Consider the following 16,118-nt stretch of genomic DNA (forward strand, 5'->3'; position numbering starts at 1 on the left):
TTCTAGCTGGAGAGAAAACAAGTCCCCACAGGTGCTTGGCCAGCACATCTGGGATGGTTGGGGGTGGAGTGGGGTTGGAGGGGCGGGGAGGACGTGCAGGGGAGCACAAGGCTTTGTCTGGGCCCTTCTTTGTCTTCTTGCCTCTGTTTTCTCTGCACTGTTGGAAGGACATCTGAGGATGCAGGATGCCTGGCCCATTTCACCCTGGTGCAAGCAACTGGAGGTGCAGGTGGCCCCTGGATTCTTCATGCAAGGCTATGAGAACTACTGGTCTTGCTTCCTTTTTCTCTTCCCCCTCCCCTTCCTCCTCCTCTTCCTCCTCCTCCTCCCCCCTCCTTCCCCCTCCTCACCAGTCCCTCCCCTTCCTCTCCCCACCCACCTTCCTGTTTTTTATTTATTTTTTATTTTTTCTTTCTTCCTTCCTTCCTTCTTCCTTCCTTTCTTTTCTTTCTTTCTTTTTTTTTTCCTGAGTCTCAATACCCCAAAGTCACTATGAGGTTAAGGAGGGTCTTAAACCTCGGATCCTTCTGCCTCCCAAGCACTGGGATTACAGATCTGCACCGCCCTACTCAGTTTTATCTGGTATTGGGGATCAAACCCAGAGTTTTGTGCATGCTAGGCTCTACCAAGTGAAATACACCCCAACTACCATTGGCCTTCCCCCTGCTCCCACTTTCTTTAAAATATTATCTCTATATGTACATCAAGAGCGCTATGAGTTTTACACTTCTGGAGGCGGCAGTGCCCGTGTGTGCCATGGTACCTGTGCAGAGGCTGGAGGAGTTATTTCCCTCCTACTGTGCCCAGGTTGTCATGCTTGGTGGCTAGCATCGATACTCACTGGGCCACCTTGCTGGTCCCCTGCCTACCTTTGTTAATTAAAAGCTTGGGTTGTAAGACTAGAGTGAGCTTCCTCTTGCCTCAGCGTCTTTCTGGCGGCACTTCACACACACACACACACACACACACACACACACACACACACACACACACACACACCTTGCTTCAGCCCTGGCTGCGGGGATCACTGCTGGACAGATCTGGACTCACTCTCCTAACTGCTGTTGCTGATGTTGGAGGTCAAAACCTCCTGGGGGGGGGGGCAACGATAACAGCAGTGAACAATGCCATCAGGAGCCAAGGGTGTCAGAGTAGGATGCCCTCTTGTAGGTGGGGAAACTGAGGCAAGAGGTGTCTGGAACTGTGAGAACAATGACTCTGGGAAGAGCAATCGGGTCTGATCGGCTGCACTGTGTATTGATGAGATCCCGTCTCTTCTCCCGAGGCCTGTTTCCTTAGCTGTAGAAAATGTGGCCAGTCGCAGGCTCGCCCGCTCAGGCAGAGATCATGGTTGTGGAGGCTCAGAGGTGCTGAGTAGAGGTTCTTTCTTCCTCCCTGCTGCTGCCGCCCCTCCAGGGCAGGGCAGGGACCAGGATCCACTTCCTAGGGTCCCCCATTTGTGCCAGTCAGAGGAGACTGGCATTTAGAGCCTATGACTGTCCCTCTGCAGTGGCTCAGTGTCCGGGAAGGGCATTCTCCAAAGCAGCCAGGGCCCAGGGCAGCTTGTTCCCAGCAAATGGCTGGGTCGTGGAGTCAGCTTTAGGAAAGAACCAGAACTCTTGATAAAAGTCCCAGATAGCCTCCCTGACTGGGGTGGGGATGGGTGGGAAGAGTGGATAACCCTCCTCCAAGGGTACTGGCACATTGGGCTGGTCAAGGGGTATAGTCTGAGGTCACAGCGAGTGTGTTAGATGAGAAGGGAATGGTGTTTCAGACCACCAGGCCTGGGGAACTCAGCACCAGAATCAGTGCTACAGTATTGCATTGACTGATATGTCCTGGACCCCAGCACGGTGGAGCACTGTCCCCCTTCTCCTAGCAGGAGCCCCCCCTTCCTCTTTCCGTCCTCCCCAACAGACAGAAGATAAAGCCAAGGGAAGAGGAGAGGAAGAGGAGAGGAAGAGGCAGGTCCTCCTCGATAGTATCTCAAGCAGGCAACAGGGGTGGAATTGGGAATGGGTTAAGGATTCTGTTGAATCAGCGGCTGCCTGGCACTCACCTGCCTCAGCCCAGGAAGCTGCTCAGCTGACAGGAGCGGCCTGAGGCCTGCTGGCACTGAGCCTAGGGACCTGTGGTAGGGTGTGGAGATCAGAGAATCAGGGCCCCTCATTTTCTTCTCCCTCTGTCAGCCCCGGGCACAAATGAGGCAGCCACGTAAAGAATGCACAACGATGTTTTTAATTGATGAGGGAGAGGGTGGCCAGTCAGCCAGGACCCCAGACGGTCTGAGTAGCGACTCCAGAGCCCACCTCATGTGGCGCAGAAGACTTGCTCCCATGCTTGCCGAGGCTCTGTAGTCAGTCTCCTGAGTCTTCAGAGGCCAGGCCCCGCCCCCAACCTTCTCATCCCCCTTTATCTTCTTCTTCTTCTCCTTCTCCATGGCTTAACCTCAGCCAGGCCATGATCATAGAGGAGGGTGTTGGTGTGGGGAGCCTACAAATGGGGGTTCCAGTTCCACAGAACCTTCTGGAAGGGGGAAGAGCCAATGTCTACCTGGCCATGCCTATCCTAACAGCTCCAAGGAAGCCTTTGCTAACTAAGTGTCCAGTGGTTACCAAGTGACAGCAGCTGCCTCAAGTCAGGGGTGGCACCAGAAGCTACCAAAATACAAAGACAGAATCCAGCAGCCTGTTGTGGCTCCTTGACCAGAGGAAGCCTCTGCCAGCCGTGCCCTGCAGCCGGTTGGCCTGCCTGCTTGCCGACACATGTCTCTGTGACCTCACCCAATGCTATTAGCCTCCAGGCCAGCTGTCTGTCCTACTGTGGGAGGGGGGACACAGGCCTGCCATGGGGTTTACTGGGGCTGTACAAGTGTTGTGTAGGGTCCCAGGCTGCTGGGGGAGTGTGGGCCCTCCCCTCCCACTGCCTGCAGCAGGTTAGGGAGTAATTAGAGACTATTAGAGGAAATTAAGCCTCACCTCCAGATGTAACTTAATGGCCTACCCCACCCTCTTCTAATACCTTGGGCCCCATCCCCTTCACATCTGGACCAACAGCCGTCAGGTTCAGGGGCCCCAAACACCCAGCCAAGAGTTCCAGGCTTCGAGGTTCCCCCACCCTGAGATGGGCAACCTCTCTGCCTTCCTGGTGCGACCTTCCTGCCCACCCTTCCCCACCCCCACCCACGCTTGCAGACTTCCGAGGGCCTCCCTATGCCCCGAAGCATCTTCCAACAGGAAGCACCAGGGCTCGTAATTAAAGGCTGCCCCAACAGGTAACAAGCATTCTACAGAGGTGGGACTGGATGGAGTTTGGCATTAGAGGGGCTTTTGTGCCTGCCCGCTTTCAAGGACTGGGATTTCCTGCCTTTGTTTGCCTACGTTGAGCTGAAGGGTGCCAGGGGGCCATGGCCTGAGGTCCTCTGGGAAAAAAAGACGCCCCAAATCTTCCTTTTCATCTTGCGCAATCCAGGAGTCATACGAAACTATGGTGTTCGTGCCCCAGGGTCCTGGCATGGTGGGCATTTCTGAAACAGCATCAGAGAGGTGTCCAGAAGGGAGGGGGGAAACAGCTCAAAGTAGGGCGTGGCCTACAGGCTTAGCTTCCGACCTTGACCCTCTGGGGGCTCTGGCTGGGAAAGGGTGAAGGAAAAGTGTCAATAGTCTCCTGGGCAGGACAGGCGACTCCAGAAACGAAGAAGTGTGTTGTCCTCCGGGAGCCCAGCTGACCACAGTAGTCAGTCCGCTTTCAGGCTCCAGGAGGGTGGAAGCTGGTTCGTGGCCCTTGCCCTTGCTCTGGGGTTCTCATCAGCAGGGCAGCGAGGGTGGTGTTCGGGCAGGCTCAGGGCACGGAGTTCCACCACCTAAAGGCAAAAGGTTTCCTCCGCACATTAGTGCCACAATGGATCTCTCCAAGCAGTTGGTGGTAAAAGAGAAAGTCGTCGATAAAGACGCAGCGTAGACCCAGCGGCTCCAGCAGGGAGCGCACCTTCTCTTCCAGGCAGCAGCGGCCATTGATGATGGGCCCGAAGGGCTTGGGGATGCCCAGGTACTTGCCGAGGACCACCATATTGACCTGCAAGGGAGAGGAAGAAGAGCCCCGGTGGCCAAGGATGCACCGCACCTCTGAGCTCTGGCTCTACTGATCCATCCTCACCAGAACCAAGGATTGGTCAGGAACTAGAGTCTAAGATGGGGGTGGGGTTTGTGCCCTATATAATTTAGGAGTCGTAAGCAGGAAGATGGTGCGTTTGAGGCCAGCCTGGGCTACATAAATAAAACGTATCTCAAAAAAAAAAAAAAAAGTAAGCGGTGGGGAGGGCTTGCTGGGGATGTAGCTCAGTGGTAGAGTGGTTCCTGCCCTTAACATCTGCGGCTGTACGGATGGCAGTCAGCCTCTCTCCTGTACTTTCTTCCATCCCTGGCCATATTGTAACAAGTTTGTTACAAAGATGAAATGTGCTGAGTGTCCTCACTGTTAGGTCTCAAACTCGAAACAAATGGTCAACCGAGATGCCTATTTGACCTATCAAAGCCAGTCTGGCCGCCAGGTTCTCCCAGCACCCCTCAGTCCCTACCTGTTACAGGGTCCTCCTGGCTGGCATACCCCACCCCCTACCCTGAACCCTTCTGCCCAGGGGCTAGGCGGCCCTTCCCTATATAATCCAGTCATTTTGGCTACCCAACTCCTTTACTCTCCTGGCTCTCCCCTCTCCCCCCCTCCCACTTCTCACATGACCCAGCTCAGGGTCATGTTCACTCAGGACTCTCCCAGATGTCCCAGCCTCTGGCTATGCGCTCCCTTTTATAAATAAAAAAAAAAACCTTTTATTTCCACCATATCTAGGAGCAGTCATATCCTCCCCTGTGTGTGTGTGTGTGTGTGTGTGTGTGTGTGTGTCTCGCTCATTAGCGTGGCCACACCTCTGCAGTACATAGCTTACCTGGCTGTTCATAGCATCCTGCTAGTCCTCAGCTCTTACTGAGAATCCATGTACATCAGAAGCATCATCCCTAAATCTCACAGCCCGCCTCTGAGGTTGTGGCTCAGACAGGTTAAGTAACATTACCAAGTTCACAAAAGCCTGTTGTGCCCACTCCATGGGCTGGAGTGTACGTGCTGAGGGTGGAGGGATTACAGGGAGTCCAAAGATAGGGGGAGGAATAAGAAGCCATGCTTATTGCCATGCCTAGGACTCTGCTCCCAGAGTTAAGAGTTCGAAGCCAGCCTGGTCTCCAAAGTGAGTTGCTGTTATACAGAGTAACCTTGTCTGGGAGTGGGGGCGGGTGGGGGAGTCACAGCCCAAGATCATGGACTTTAATCTCAGTCATGCCCAGTGATCCTCCAGTGTCCTGATGCAAGCAGCCATTAGGACATGTGGCTGTGTAGGGTCAAATCACTTCCTGTCTCCAGTTGTTATCTGCAAGCCACATGTCATCCCAATGGTTTAGAGGACAGACTGCCAGAGAGCTCACCCCTGCAGAAGGCACAGTTTCAAGCAGCACTGATCAGCGCACAGGGAAGTTACAGGAGGCCAGAGAGGCTTTCGGTGCCCAGCAGCGGTAGGCTCAGGGGGATATGACAGGAGGCATGATATCCTGTCAACCTGAAGGCTCCACTTCAGGGACAACCAGGGACCTGGGTACCCCCTCACTCCAGTTTGCACACCCCTTCCCTAACTTGGTTCTACTCTGTTCTTGTCCCAAGAGAAGTACCCAAGTTAAAGGCACAAGAGAAAAGGGGGGTCACTTCCCACTCCAGAGCCCACCTCTCATTGAGAACCTCACCACCTATTTTTTCCTGGCAGGAAATGGGCTGACCAGCTGGCTGCTTTGATACCATCGCTCAGGCCCCGCCCAATGGAGGATGCTTGGCCTCATGGGCCTGTCAGCTGCCTAATGGTTACTATTCATTCTGTCTGTCTGGAAGCCCTACACAGAAGCCCCCTTGTGGGATCCACAAGTGTACGGTGAGAACTAAATAAGCCAGTCAGCCTCCAGACAGAAAGCAGAAACATCCGCATCTATCTTTCCATGTAGAAGATGAAAGCTCCTTCCTGTGCGGCTGGCCTTCCCACTGTGGGATGTCTAGCAGCCCTCTAGGTGCTGTCCACTAGGTACCAAAGACACCAGTTCACTGTGGCCTTCAGAGACGCCCACGATACACATCTGCCCCGCTTAGGAGCTGCTGACCCAGCTGCCTCTGTATCCACCTGTTCTCACATCTACCCACCAGGGACCCTCACCATGTCAGGAAAGAAGGCTTCAGCGTAGGCTCCCTTCAGGAAGAAGAGCTGTGGAATATCCACGATGTCGCTCTCGGAGAGGCCCAGCTCCTGTTTTAGCACCTCACGGTTCCAGTCGATGCATTTCTGGGGAAGAGGGAAGCCACGGGCCAATACAGAGGAGTCTAAGTGTTCTGTGCCTGCCTGAAGCCCTGAGCTCCTGTGGGCGCCTCCAAGCCTTTCAGTGGCTTTGTGCAAACGGGTTCGCAGATGTCCGAAGTGGGGAATCTGAGGCTCAAGGCAGCTTGCCTAACTGCCCAGAGCTAGGAAAAGTTCAAGTTTGGTTCTAAATGACCTTGTTCCTTGATTACGATTTTTAAAAGTTATTTTTTATTTTACGTGTACGGGTGTTTTGCGCACCTGTGTGCCTGTGTGCTGTATGTATGCCTGATGCCAACAGAGGCCAGCAGAGGGCGCCAGCTGTCTTAGAACTGGAGTTATAGATGGCGGTGATTTGCCATGTGGGTGCTGGGAATTGACCCTTAGTCCTCTAGAGGAGCAGCCAGTGCTCTTAACTGCTAACTCCGCTCTTTAGCCTCTGGTTACACTTTTTAACCGTGGTGCACGCGTGCATGCACATGCGTGGGTACATGTGTGTGTACATGCATGAGTCTATAGGGATATGTGGATTCCCAGAATCAAGCTTAGCTGATCAGGCAGCAGGAATCTCTAACTGCTAAGCCACTTTGATAAGCCCCTGTCATGTGGCTGATAGGTCTGTTAGCCACAGCTATCTAGGTAAAGTCCCTGGCTTGGTGCAGAAGGGTCAGGGCATTTTTCCCTTCACTGAGAACAGCACCTCACACAGCAGGCACCATCTTTGACGAGCCATACCCCTTCCTAGACCTGTCCCACCTGATCTCTGCACATGGGCCCTGAGGACCCCATGTCTCTGCCTCTCACATTCACACTTCCAGAGTGAGGGCTTGAATTCACGTCTGTGGAAATGAACTGCACCTCCCAGCGCCAGGCAACCCCAGGTGCCTGCTGCGGCCTGAGGGTGGTCAGCCTATCCCCAAATCTGCCAGCCCCCGAGGACAAGGCTCATTTTCACACCCTCAGAAATCTGCAGGACAAACTAAGGCTGGGCCCTGTCCCCCACAGGCTGGACATTGTCACCACCCAGACTCCATTTTGCCCTCACCTGCACATGCGCACTGTCCCTCCTGAGGTGCCTGTCAGCTAAGATGTCATTGATGCTTCTCTTTGTCTTATGCTTGAGGCCTGTGAAGGACAGATTGCGTGAGTTCAGGGGCACAGACTGACAGACTGTGTGTTCAGGGGACAGAGACAGACTGCGTGAGTTCAGGGGCACAGACAGACTGTGTGTTCAGGGGCTCAGACAGACAGACGGTGTGTTCAGGGGCACAGACATTGCATGAATTCAGGGGTACAGACAGACTATGTGTTCAGGGGCACAGATAGACAGACTGTGTGTTCAGGGGCACAGACAGACAGACGGTGTGTTCAGGGGCACAGACATTGCATGAATTCAGGGGTACAGACAGACTATGTGTTCAGGGGCACAGATAGACAGACTATGTGCTCAGGGGCACAGATAGACAGACTGTGTGTTCAAGGGCACAGACAGACTGTGTGTGTTCAGGGGCACAGACAGACAGACTGTGTTCAGGGGCTCAGACTGTGCATCACTCAGGGACACTGTCTGGAGCCCCCAGGCCTGAAGAAGCACAGTGCAGGTCAGTGACTCTGACTGAAATAGGTTGTGGAGGGAGAAAGGCCAGACACTGAGGGGCTGCTTCCGGCTGCAGCGAAGACTCAGAAATGCGAGGGAAAGGGCCCAGGCTCCGCACAGCTCCTAACACTGACCCCTCACAGCTGTGGGAGTCAGCTTAACTCCTTGACCTTTAAAACCATCCTAGGAGGGGGTGGTTATCATTTTCAATTAAGAGAGGGGAAACCGAGGTCCAAAGAGGCAAGAGCACAGCCTCGGTTGACCCCCACCTCCAGTGAGGGTTGAGCCCATTTGAACTCAGGTGGGACCCGCGCATCTCTCTCCAAGTCCTAGGCTGGAGCTGCACTACCATCTAAGGATCTGGGGTGACTCTCTGGTTCCTCAATTCCCCTCCTTGCCCCAGGGTAGCAGTAGGAACAGGCCCAGGGATGCCAGGAAGGACAGGATCCCTGTGAGGTGACAGGTAACACACAGCCTTGGGCACTCACCATCAAACTGCTTGGCCTCCCCGTAGCCCTCCTCCTTCTTCTCCTGGAACAGCTGGAGGCAGGCGCTGGGGCTGGCCAGGAGTAACCGGAAGCCCTGCCACACAGGAGACAGACAAATGGCTGAAGGCATGGATACACTCGATGCTGGAGACCTCCAAGGACACTTCAGGAGCCTGAAGTGCACTGGGCTGTGCTCTGTGCAACCCTGTCCACCCCACCCACAACTGCCGTGCGTCCCACCTGCAGGCCTTTCCCCACAGTGGTCTCCCTACCTGGAGCCCTGCTCACTTTGCCTCCTAGGGAACTCAGTTCCTGTCCCCCCGCCCCCCACCGAATCCTGGTGTGTCCCTGCTCTCCTCTTCACTGTTCCTCCCCTTATCAGAGCTCTCGCCACGCTGGGCCAGATTCATCAACCAGCCACTACAGTTACTTATGTCCATGATGTCCGAGGGCCACTTTCTTCCTAAGCCCTCTCTACAAGATGGTGGGACTCTGGTCAGTATAGAAACCAGAGGCCACACCTCTTTACGATCCTAACCAGCCAGCCTTAGAGTTTATGGATCTGAGTGAGGGCAAATCCCTTCTGAACCTCAGTTTTCTTACCTGTAAAATGGAGTCAATAAAAGGGCTTGTTGGAGGGTTGCATGGCTAAAAGTGTGTGTGAGTCTGGCATATAGTGTTTGAGTCATTTTCCCAACTCTTACCCATGCTGTTCCTGACTCTCAGAGTGGCCTGGGTCTAGCAGGAAGCACACAGTGTCCTCCTGGCCCAAGGCTTTTGATTCCTCCAGGAAGCAATCCCTGATTAACACAGCCCAAGCCCTATGCATGCTGAGGGACTATAGGACTGAGCTGGTGGCAGTGCCCCTGTCCTGAGCTACCCCATCAGGTCAGATGTGACTCAATCGGACGTCGGTGGAGTGGTAGAGCAGGGCGTCACACCTTTTGGTCAGAGGTGGGCACGAAGCTCAGAAACTCATCCACGTGGCCCACGGAGAGCCAGTCAGAGTAGAGTTCCACCGGAGCCTGCACCTGCTGGGCATGCAGGAAGTCACGCACCACCCTGGCCATCCGCCGCCCGCTGGACCTGGTGGGAAGAGATACCCAGTGTGACTCCATATGTCCTCACAAACTTCTGAATGGGTACCCTTCACCAGAAGGGAAACTGAGGCTCAGAGAGCTCAGGGGACACAGTCTTGGCCGCACTGAGCTAAGGTGATACCGCCTTGGCCACACTGCTGAGAAGGGGCAGGACCACAGTCTACCCATTATAAACCTGGAGATTGGGGGCTGGGGATTTAGCTCAGTGGTAGAGCGCTTACCTAGGAAGCGCAAGGCCCTGGGTTCGGTCCCCAGCTCCGAAAAAAAAAAAAAAAAAAGAACCAAATAAAATAAAATAAAATAAAATAAACCTGGAGATTGGAAGCCAAAGCTGAAGCCATTGGGAACAGAGGGTGCAAGAGAGGCAGACGCCATAGTTCAGGGGACAAGGTCATGGCAGATACAGGCCAGGCCAGGGTCGGGGGTCAGGTTTGACAAGGGGGCAGAGCTTGTTTGGGTAAGGCCTCCTGAGCCCAGCTATCCCTGCTGAAAATAAAAGTCCAATCTTACTCCCTCCAGAGTGTTAGACTCTCACTGCCTGGGGCATTTGGGGTTCCCCACTGCCCAACCCCCAGAAGTTCCTGAGATCAGATCTAGCATTTCCTAACCTCTTTTACCCAGGAACCTCCCCTGAGGATGAGGATGGCTTTGAACTCCTGGTCCTCCTGCTTCTAGCTCCCAAGTGCTGGGATTACAAACGGGTTTCCACAGTGCTGGAGGCTCAGGCATGTCACCAGCTGAGCTGTATCCCAGGCTGGGGCTTCAAATCTCTGGCCTTGAAACCCTTAAGGTCTGGCCTTGGCCTTTCTTGGCTGTGTGGTCCAGGCTGTGTTCTTGGCTTGGCTTCCCAAGCCTTAGTTTCCCCTCCGGGAAGAGGACCCACTCGAGGAGTTATTTTACATAAATAAAACTGATCCTCTTCCCGATAGACTGCCCAGCCAAAGGCCACGCCACCCACAAGCTCTCAGACCTGCTCCCTGGGGAGACTCTGCCCGAAACAAGGAGCAGCACCAATCAATTCTTCTCATTCCCCGCAGCCAGCGGAGACCTCCTCTCTGGGTGGCCAGTGGACTGTCCCTCTTCTTGGTGCCCATTGGAGCTCTATCCCTTATGATCCATCCAGAGGGAGGCTTTCAAAGGCCAGACTATGTCCTTCTTCCAGACGGCCTCACTCCCATCTCACCTCCAGAAACTGCCTGGCCCCTGCCTAGCTCCTCTTGACTTCTGCATGGCCTGTGGTCTACCTGACCCCACTCTGGCCCTGACCCTCTCCGCTCCACCCATTCTGATCTCCTGCTGTCCTCTGAACTTACCAGACACATTCCTGCCCCCAGGACCTTTGCACCTACTCTGCCCTCTGGCTAGAATCACAAACCTCTCCCCGTAGCCCTATGGCTCCCCTCTTGCCTCTTCCAGGGCTAACTTAAAATCTTGCCATCTATCTCTGAGGTTCAAACTAATAGAAGCCAGGTCCCAACTCCCTTCTTGGCTTCTTTTATTTCTCCGTGGCACTGGCTACCACTTGGGACATTACTTGCCCGGGGGCTCACACCTTGCTGTGGTGCACATCCTCCCAGGGCAGGGCCAAGGGGGTCTAAGGTATTCTCTGCTGAAGCTCCAGCCTTTCTCCCACAATCTCTGTTTCGGAAACACTGGTGAGTGAAGCAAATGCTTTGGAGCGGCCCTGTCTAGAGGCTTCAGAGATGGCTCAGTTAGCGCGGTGCTGGCCTAGCATGCATGATGTCCTGGGTTCAATCCCTGGTACCGCCTAGACAGGGTGTGGTGGTACACAACTGTCCTTACAGCATCAGAGAGACAGAGGCAGGGGGATCTTTGGCTGCATTTTGAGTTGGATGTCAGCCAGGGCTACACGAGACTCTGCCTCAAAACATTAAAAATAACCCAAAAGTCCATAATCGATAGTAACCAGAGCCTGTCACTGACAAGCTTAGGACATGTGCAGATGATGCACCTGCTTGGAACTGTGGGTAGAAGGTGGGAACCACATTGTTCTGTCTGCTGGTCTAATGTAGCGTGGGCTATTTTGAAGGCCGTCTTCAGAAACAATGAGAAACTATTCAGCAGGTACAGAGCCTTGCTCCTCCTTGGAAGCCTCTCCCGCCCTCCTTTCTGGAGGCTGAGGCAAAGAGGAGATGGTCCAAACCCCAGGACCACCTGCATCATAACCAAAGACACCACCAGGAGGCAGACTTGTTCAAAGATCCGAGCTCAGGAGTGGAGGACCCAAGGCAGCCAAGAAAGTATCCAGTTTGTTGGGTACCTCCTGGGTGCTTGGCTTGGGCTTACCGCCTTTAGTCCTCAAGATCATCCTGAGTCGGGCGGTGGTGGCATGAGGTGGCAGGGAGGCAAAAGCAGGTAGATTTCTGAGTTCCGGGCCAGCCTGGTCTACAGAGCAAATTCCAGGACAGCCAGGGCTACCCAGAGAAACCCTGTCTCAAAAAAAAAAAAAAAAAAAAAAAAACCCAACCAATCAAAAAAGACCATCTTGGGACACATGCATAGTAGCAAAGTCACCATCGGAGGGTCACCCTCCCAGTCCCTCACCTATGGGCCTCTCCTTTCTTTCTCCCTCAGCTTCAGCCCCTGCCCACCGGTCTCCTTCCCATTTCTCTAAACCCCCTGGCAAGCTCCTACCCCAGGATAGCAGACCAACTACCAACTTCTACACTGGGACCCACAGAGGATACCTGAATCGACTGTATCACTCACTAATCCTGTGTGGCTCTAAACCTGTAGCAGTCCCTCTCTGAGCAGCAGGGTCTCATCTATCTGCTAACGGTCTTATTCCTGGTTTTTAACAGTCCGTAGCCTGCCAGGGGTTCAAACTCAAGCGAGAGGGCCTTTCATTGGGCCCATTTTACAGCTGGAGAAAATAAGGCATGGGGTCTAAAAGAAATCGTTCATTTAAAATGCACCAGCGTCGCCTCTCTGCACCCTTAGACCTTCCTTTGCCAGATGCTGCTCTGTGGTTTGTTTGCTCTGCTTTGTCCTTTCCCGTTTGGTTTGTAATTTTTCACTTAGGTTTCATTTTGTTTGTTTGTTTTTTTTTTTTTTTTTTTTTTGGTTTTGGAGACGCACGCCTCACTGCAGCCAAGCCTGGCCTTGAACTCGAGACCTTCCTGCTTCAGCCTCTTGAGTACTGGGATTATATGCTCCATACCCACAGCACTTTCCCCCGTGCCTGGCATGTGACCTTAATTTGAATGAGCAAACTGACCACTGATTATTTGCTGGACACCACGGTGAACACCTGCTGAGTGGCACAGCCCACAGTCATGGGCATCAGGCGCCAGAGACTCACAGCTCCCTCCCTGAAGACCTCCAGGCCTGAAGCCCAGCCTCTGGTAGGCTATTTGACCACAGGGACCTGGGTATCTGTTGCAGTAGCAATGGTCATACATTCCCAGCATACATTTCATTCAGTTCCCACCTTCATCTAGGAGCAGTTACATCACAGTTTAAATAAAAGGCAGACCTTTCCTGCCCTCTTCCTCTTTTTCTTCTTTCTCTCTCCCCCTCTTCTGTCTCCATCATCCTCAATAAACCTCTTCCGCACGGGACTCTGTTGGCCTGGTCTGTCTGGAGGTGAGCCACCATTCTATCACAACACCCAGCACCCACCTTCGTGGCCCCCTGGGTACCAGCAAACCCTGCCTTGTATGACTTAGCAGCCTCAGGCTTTCCACCCAAGGCGATGTGACCTTCCCACTGTCAGAGGCCAGCTGGGGCTCAGAGGACAAGTTGGGGCACACCAAGCTCTTCAAACGAAAGGGTTATCCAGGGTCTGCAGGGGAGTGGTCCCCCTGTCTTCCAGGAGCACACTCTCTTCTGGCAACTCGGGGCAGGGAGGGGCTCACTTAGTGTCCTGAGCAAGCATCTCATGAGTTAACTGAACCTTAACAGAGGCCTTGTCCTCTGCTCCCTCACAGCATGGGGCTACTGAGATGCTCAGCCACAGGGCCACCCAGCTACCTACTCACTCCTTTCCGCTGCCTGCCCTGCCCCTGGGCCCTTTCAAGACGGGACGACAGTGAGTGGCTTCCTCATGTCTGTCCCTGCAGCAGTGGTGGAGGCCATGTCACCTCCCAGCTTGGCTGACCTCAGACAGGTTCTCCTTGGCCCAGGCTGACTTTGAATTCTCAATGAAGCTGAAAATGACCTTGAACTTCTGATCTTCCCTTCTCCGCCCACCCAAGTGCCGGGGTCACAGTCTCTGCTACCTCTCGGATTACTCCCTCCAAGGTGGAAATCCAAGCCAGGAAGGTACGTGTGCATGTTAGGCAAGCCCTATCAACGGCGCTCATCCCCAGCCTCTGACGCGCCGGTTTAATGTAGCATCTATGCTTATCAGACTCCGAGGGACTAATTTGACCCTGAGACCTTCTTATCTTTGGGAAAGTCATTCCCATGGGCTGGAGAGCATCTCCCAGCCCGGAGAGCCCCATGGGTGGGTGAGCTTACTGAACTCTCCCACACCCCACACCCTTCCAAGCCACTCACTTAGGGAAGCTGCCACCGATGAGGATTCTGCCGAGGGGGTACTCTGTGTTGCCCACCCTCACTGGCGGGCTCACATCCAGGTTGCCGAAGGAATCCAGGCCAGAGGCACCTGCGAACTGGATCTCCCGGGTCACATATCCAAAGTCAGGACCCTAGAGAGGCACCATCAGAGCCTGCCTCAGACAGGAGGGTCAGGAGGGGGGAGGGAGCCATGCCTAGCTGAGGAGAGGACACTGGATACCCGTTCCCTGGCTCTCTGCCAAAAGCCTGCTTCCATCCCAACCTACCAAGCCCTGTTCTGCATTCTAAACAGCTCAAGATCAAGTCACTGCCCAGAGGCGAGCAGAGAGTCACCAGACCCTTAATCGAGCAGCATATGCCTAAGGAGTTCATGGATGGACAGTCATGGAAGACAGACCATGGCTAGGAAAGGAAGGAAGAATGAAGTACGTAAGAGCTGGGAAGATGGCTCCAGAGGTAAAGCAAGCACTTGCCACACAAGCGTGAGGACCTGAGCTTGATCCTCTGCACCCACAGAAAAGCCTGGGTGGTGGTACACACTCGGCACTCTAGTACTGGGAGGTGGGGGAGACGTGTGGAACTCTGGGACTTACTGGCCAACAGCCTTGGCAAGCTGGCAAGTCCCAGGCCAATAAGAGACACTGTCTCCCAAAAATAAAATAGACGGCTACTGACGACACACGACACACACACATACACACACACACACACACACACACACACAGAGAGAGAGAGAGAGAGAGAGAGAGAGAGAGCGCAACAGAGACAAAGACAGAAGAAGAAGGAGAAGCAGAACCAGCAGAAGCAGAAGCAGCAGCAGAAGCAGCAGAAAGAGGAGGAGAAGGAAGAGGAGGAGGAGGAGGAGGAAGAGGAGGAGGAGGAGGAGGAGGAGGAGGAAGAGGAGGAGGAGGAGACACCACACATTAAAGCTCAGGACTCTTAACATACCCATCAGGAAAAGACCTTCAGAAGCCTCAGTCTAAAAGAAAGAAGCACCATGAACTCAGCAGAGACTGAGGGATCACAGTGAAAAGCCAAGGCACTCCAGTCCCCACAGACACTCTGCAGGAAGAGACTTGGGGCCCACAGACCCACAGAGAATAGGCCACCTCAGGAGAAAGCGCAGCCAACTGTCAGGCAGGTGCCGGAAGGCACTATTAGGATTAGTGCATGGGCACCCCACTGGTTTAACCTCTCCAGCCTCAGTGTCCTTAGTACTGAAAGCTGGAGGGCGGTGTGAGCTGTACCAATGGCTGCCATCGCAGCACGGGGAGTAGCACAGTCCCTGACACAGCATGCTCACCAAGATACAATACCCCTTCAAAGTCAAGGCTGACATTTCTGTTGACTCCCTACCACTGAGAATGACTGAGCCCCTGACCAAGAACATTGCCATTCTGCCTCTCCCAGGATGCAGCAGTAGTGGGAGTGGGTGTCTATTTGCATGTCATTTGAATATGATTTGTATTATCAGATGGCCCCCTTCTACGCTACTACCCTGGTTGCTGTCACCACCCACACCAGTCTCTGGACCCTAAAGTTCCACCATGGCTCCTAGGAGAGGAGCCACCAAAGGCCTTCCCCCCAGCTCCCCCATCCCAGCCCTGTGTACTTGGCCACACACCAGGATCTTCTTAAGGGCGAAGTCCCTCAAGCCTCTGTTTCGGGGGGAATCAAAGACCACAGGGAACGATTTGTGAGGGGCATCAATGTAGCCAAACTCCATCTCATCCTGTATGAAGAAGAAAGACCTACAGGGAGCCTCCTCAGGGGTTTCAGGAAAGGTGACCACCCAAGACTTGGGAAGGATGTGGGGGAGGAGGGGAAGCCTCCAGGGCTCCATCCAGGAGACCCATCCCAGAGACAGGGCATCTGGAGGAGGCAAGAGAGATTTCTCTTGCTGGAGCATAGCTCCTAGTTCTGTGCCAGGTTGCTCTGGCTCCAGACAGGCAGGTCCATGTCCCCAGACTTGGCTGGTAGGCATAACTGAGCTCCTGCCTCTCCCCACC

The 16,118-nt window shown here is 54.0% G+C and overlaps 1 protein-coding gene across 1 annotated transcript in view; it reads right to left on the bottom strand.

The window, feature by feature from the left end:
* Window positions 1–2,219: 2,219 nt before the first annotated feature.
* The window catches only part of Padi1 (peptidyl arginine deiminase 1), a 32,436-nt gene continuing 18,537 nt past the window's right edge, over window positions 2,220–16,118 (bottom strand). Inside the window, 7 exon segments of the mRNA NM_019332.1 lie at window positions 2,220–4,074; window positions 6,245–6,370; window positions 7,428–7,507; window positions 8,468–8,561; window positions 9,409–9,553; window positions 14,089–14,240; window positions 15,734–15,841. Coding sequence (NP_062205.1) covers window positions 3,841–4,074; window positions 6,245–6,370; window positions 7,428–7,507; window positions 8,468–8,561; window positions 9,409–9,553; window positions 14,089–14,240; window positions 15,734–15,841 — 939 coding nt within the window. The 3' untranslated portion in view covers window positions 2,220–3,840.

Source organism: Rattus norvegicus, chromosome 5 (assembly GCF_021556685.1).
Source record: "Rattus norvegicus strain SHRSP/BbbUtx chromosome 5, alternate assembly SHRSP_T2T, whole genome shotgun sequence".
NCBI lineage: Eukaryota > Metazoa > Chordata > Mammalia > Rodentia > Muridae > Rattus > Rattus norvegicus.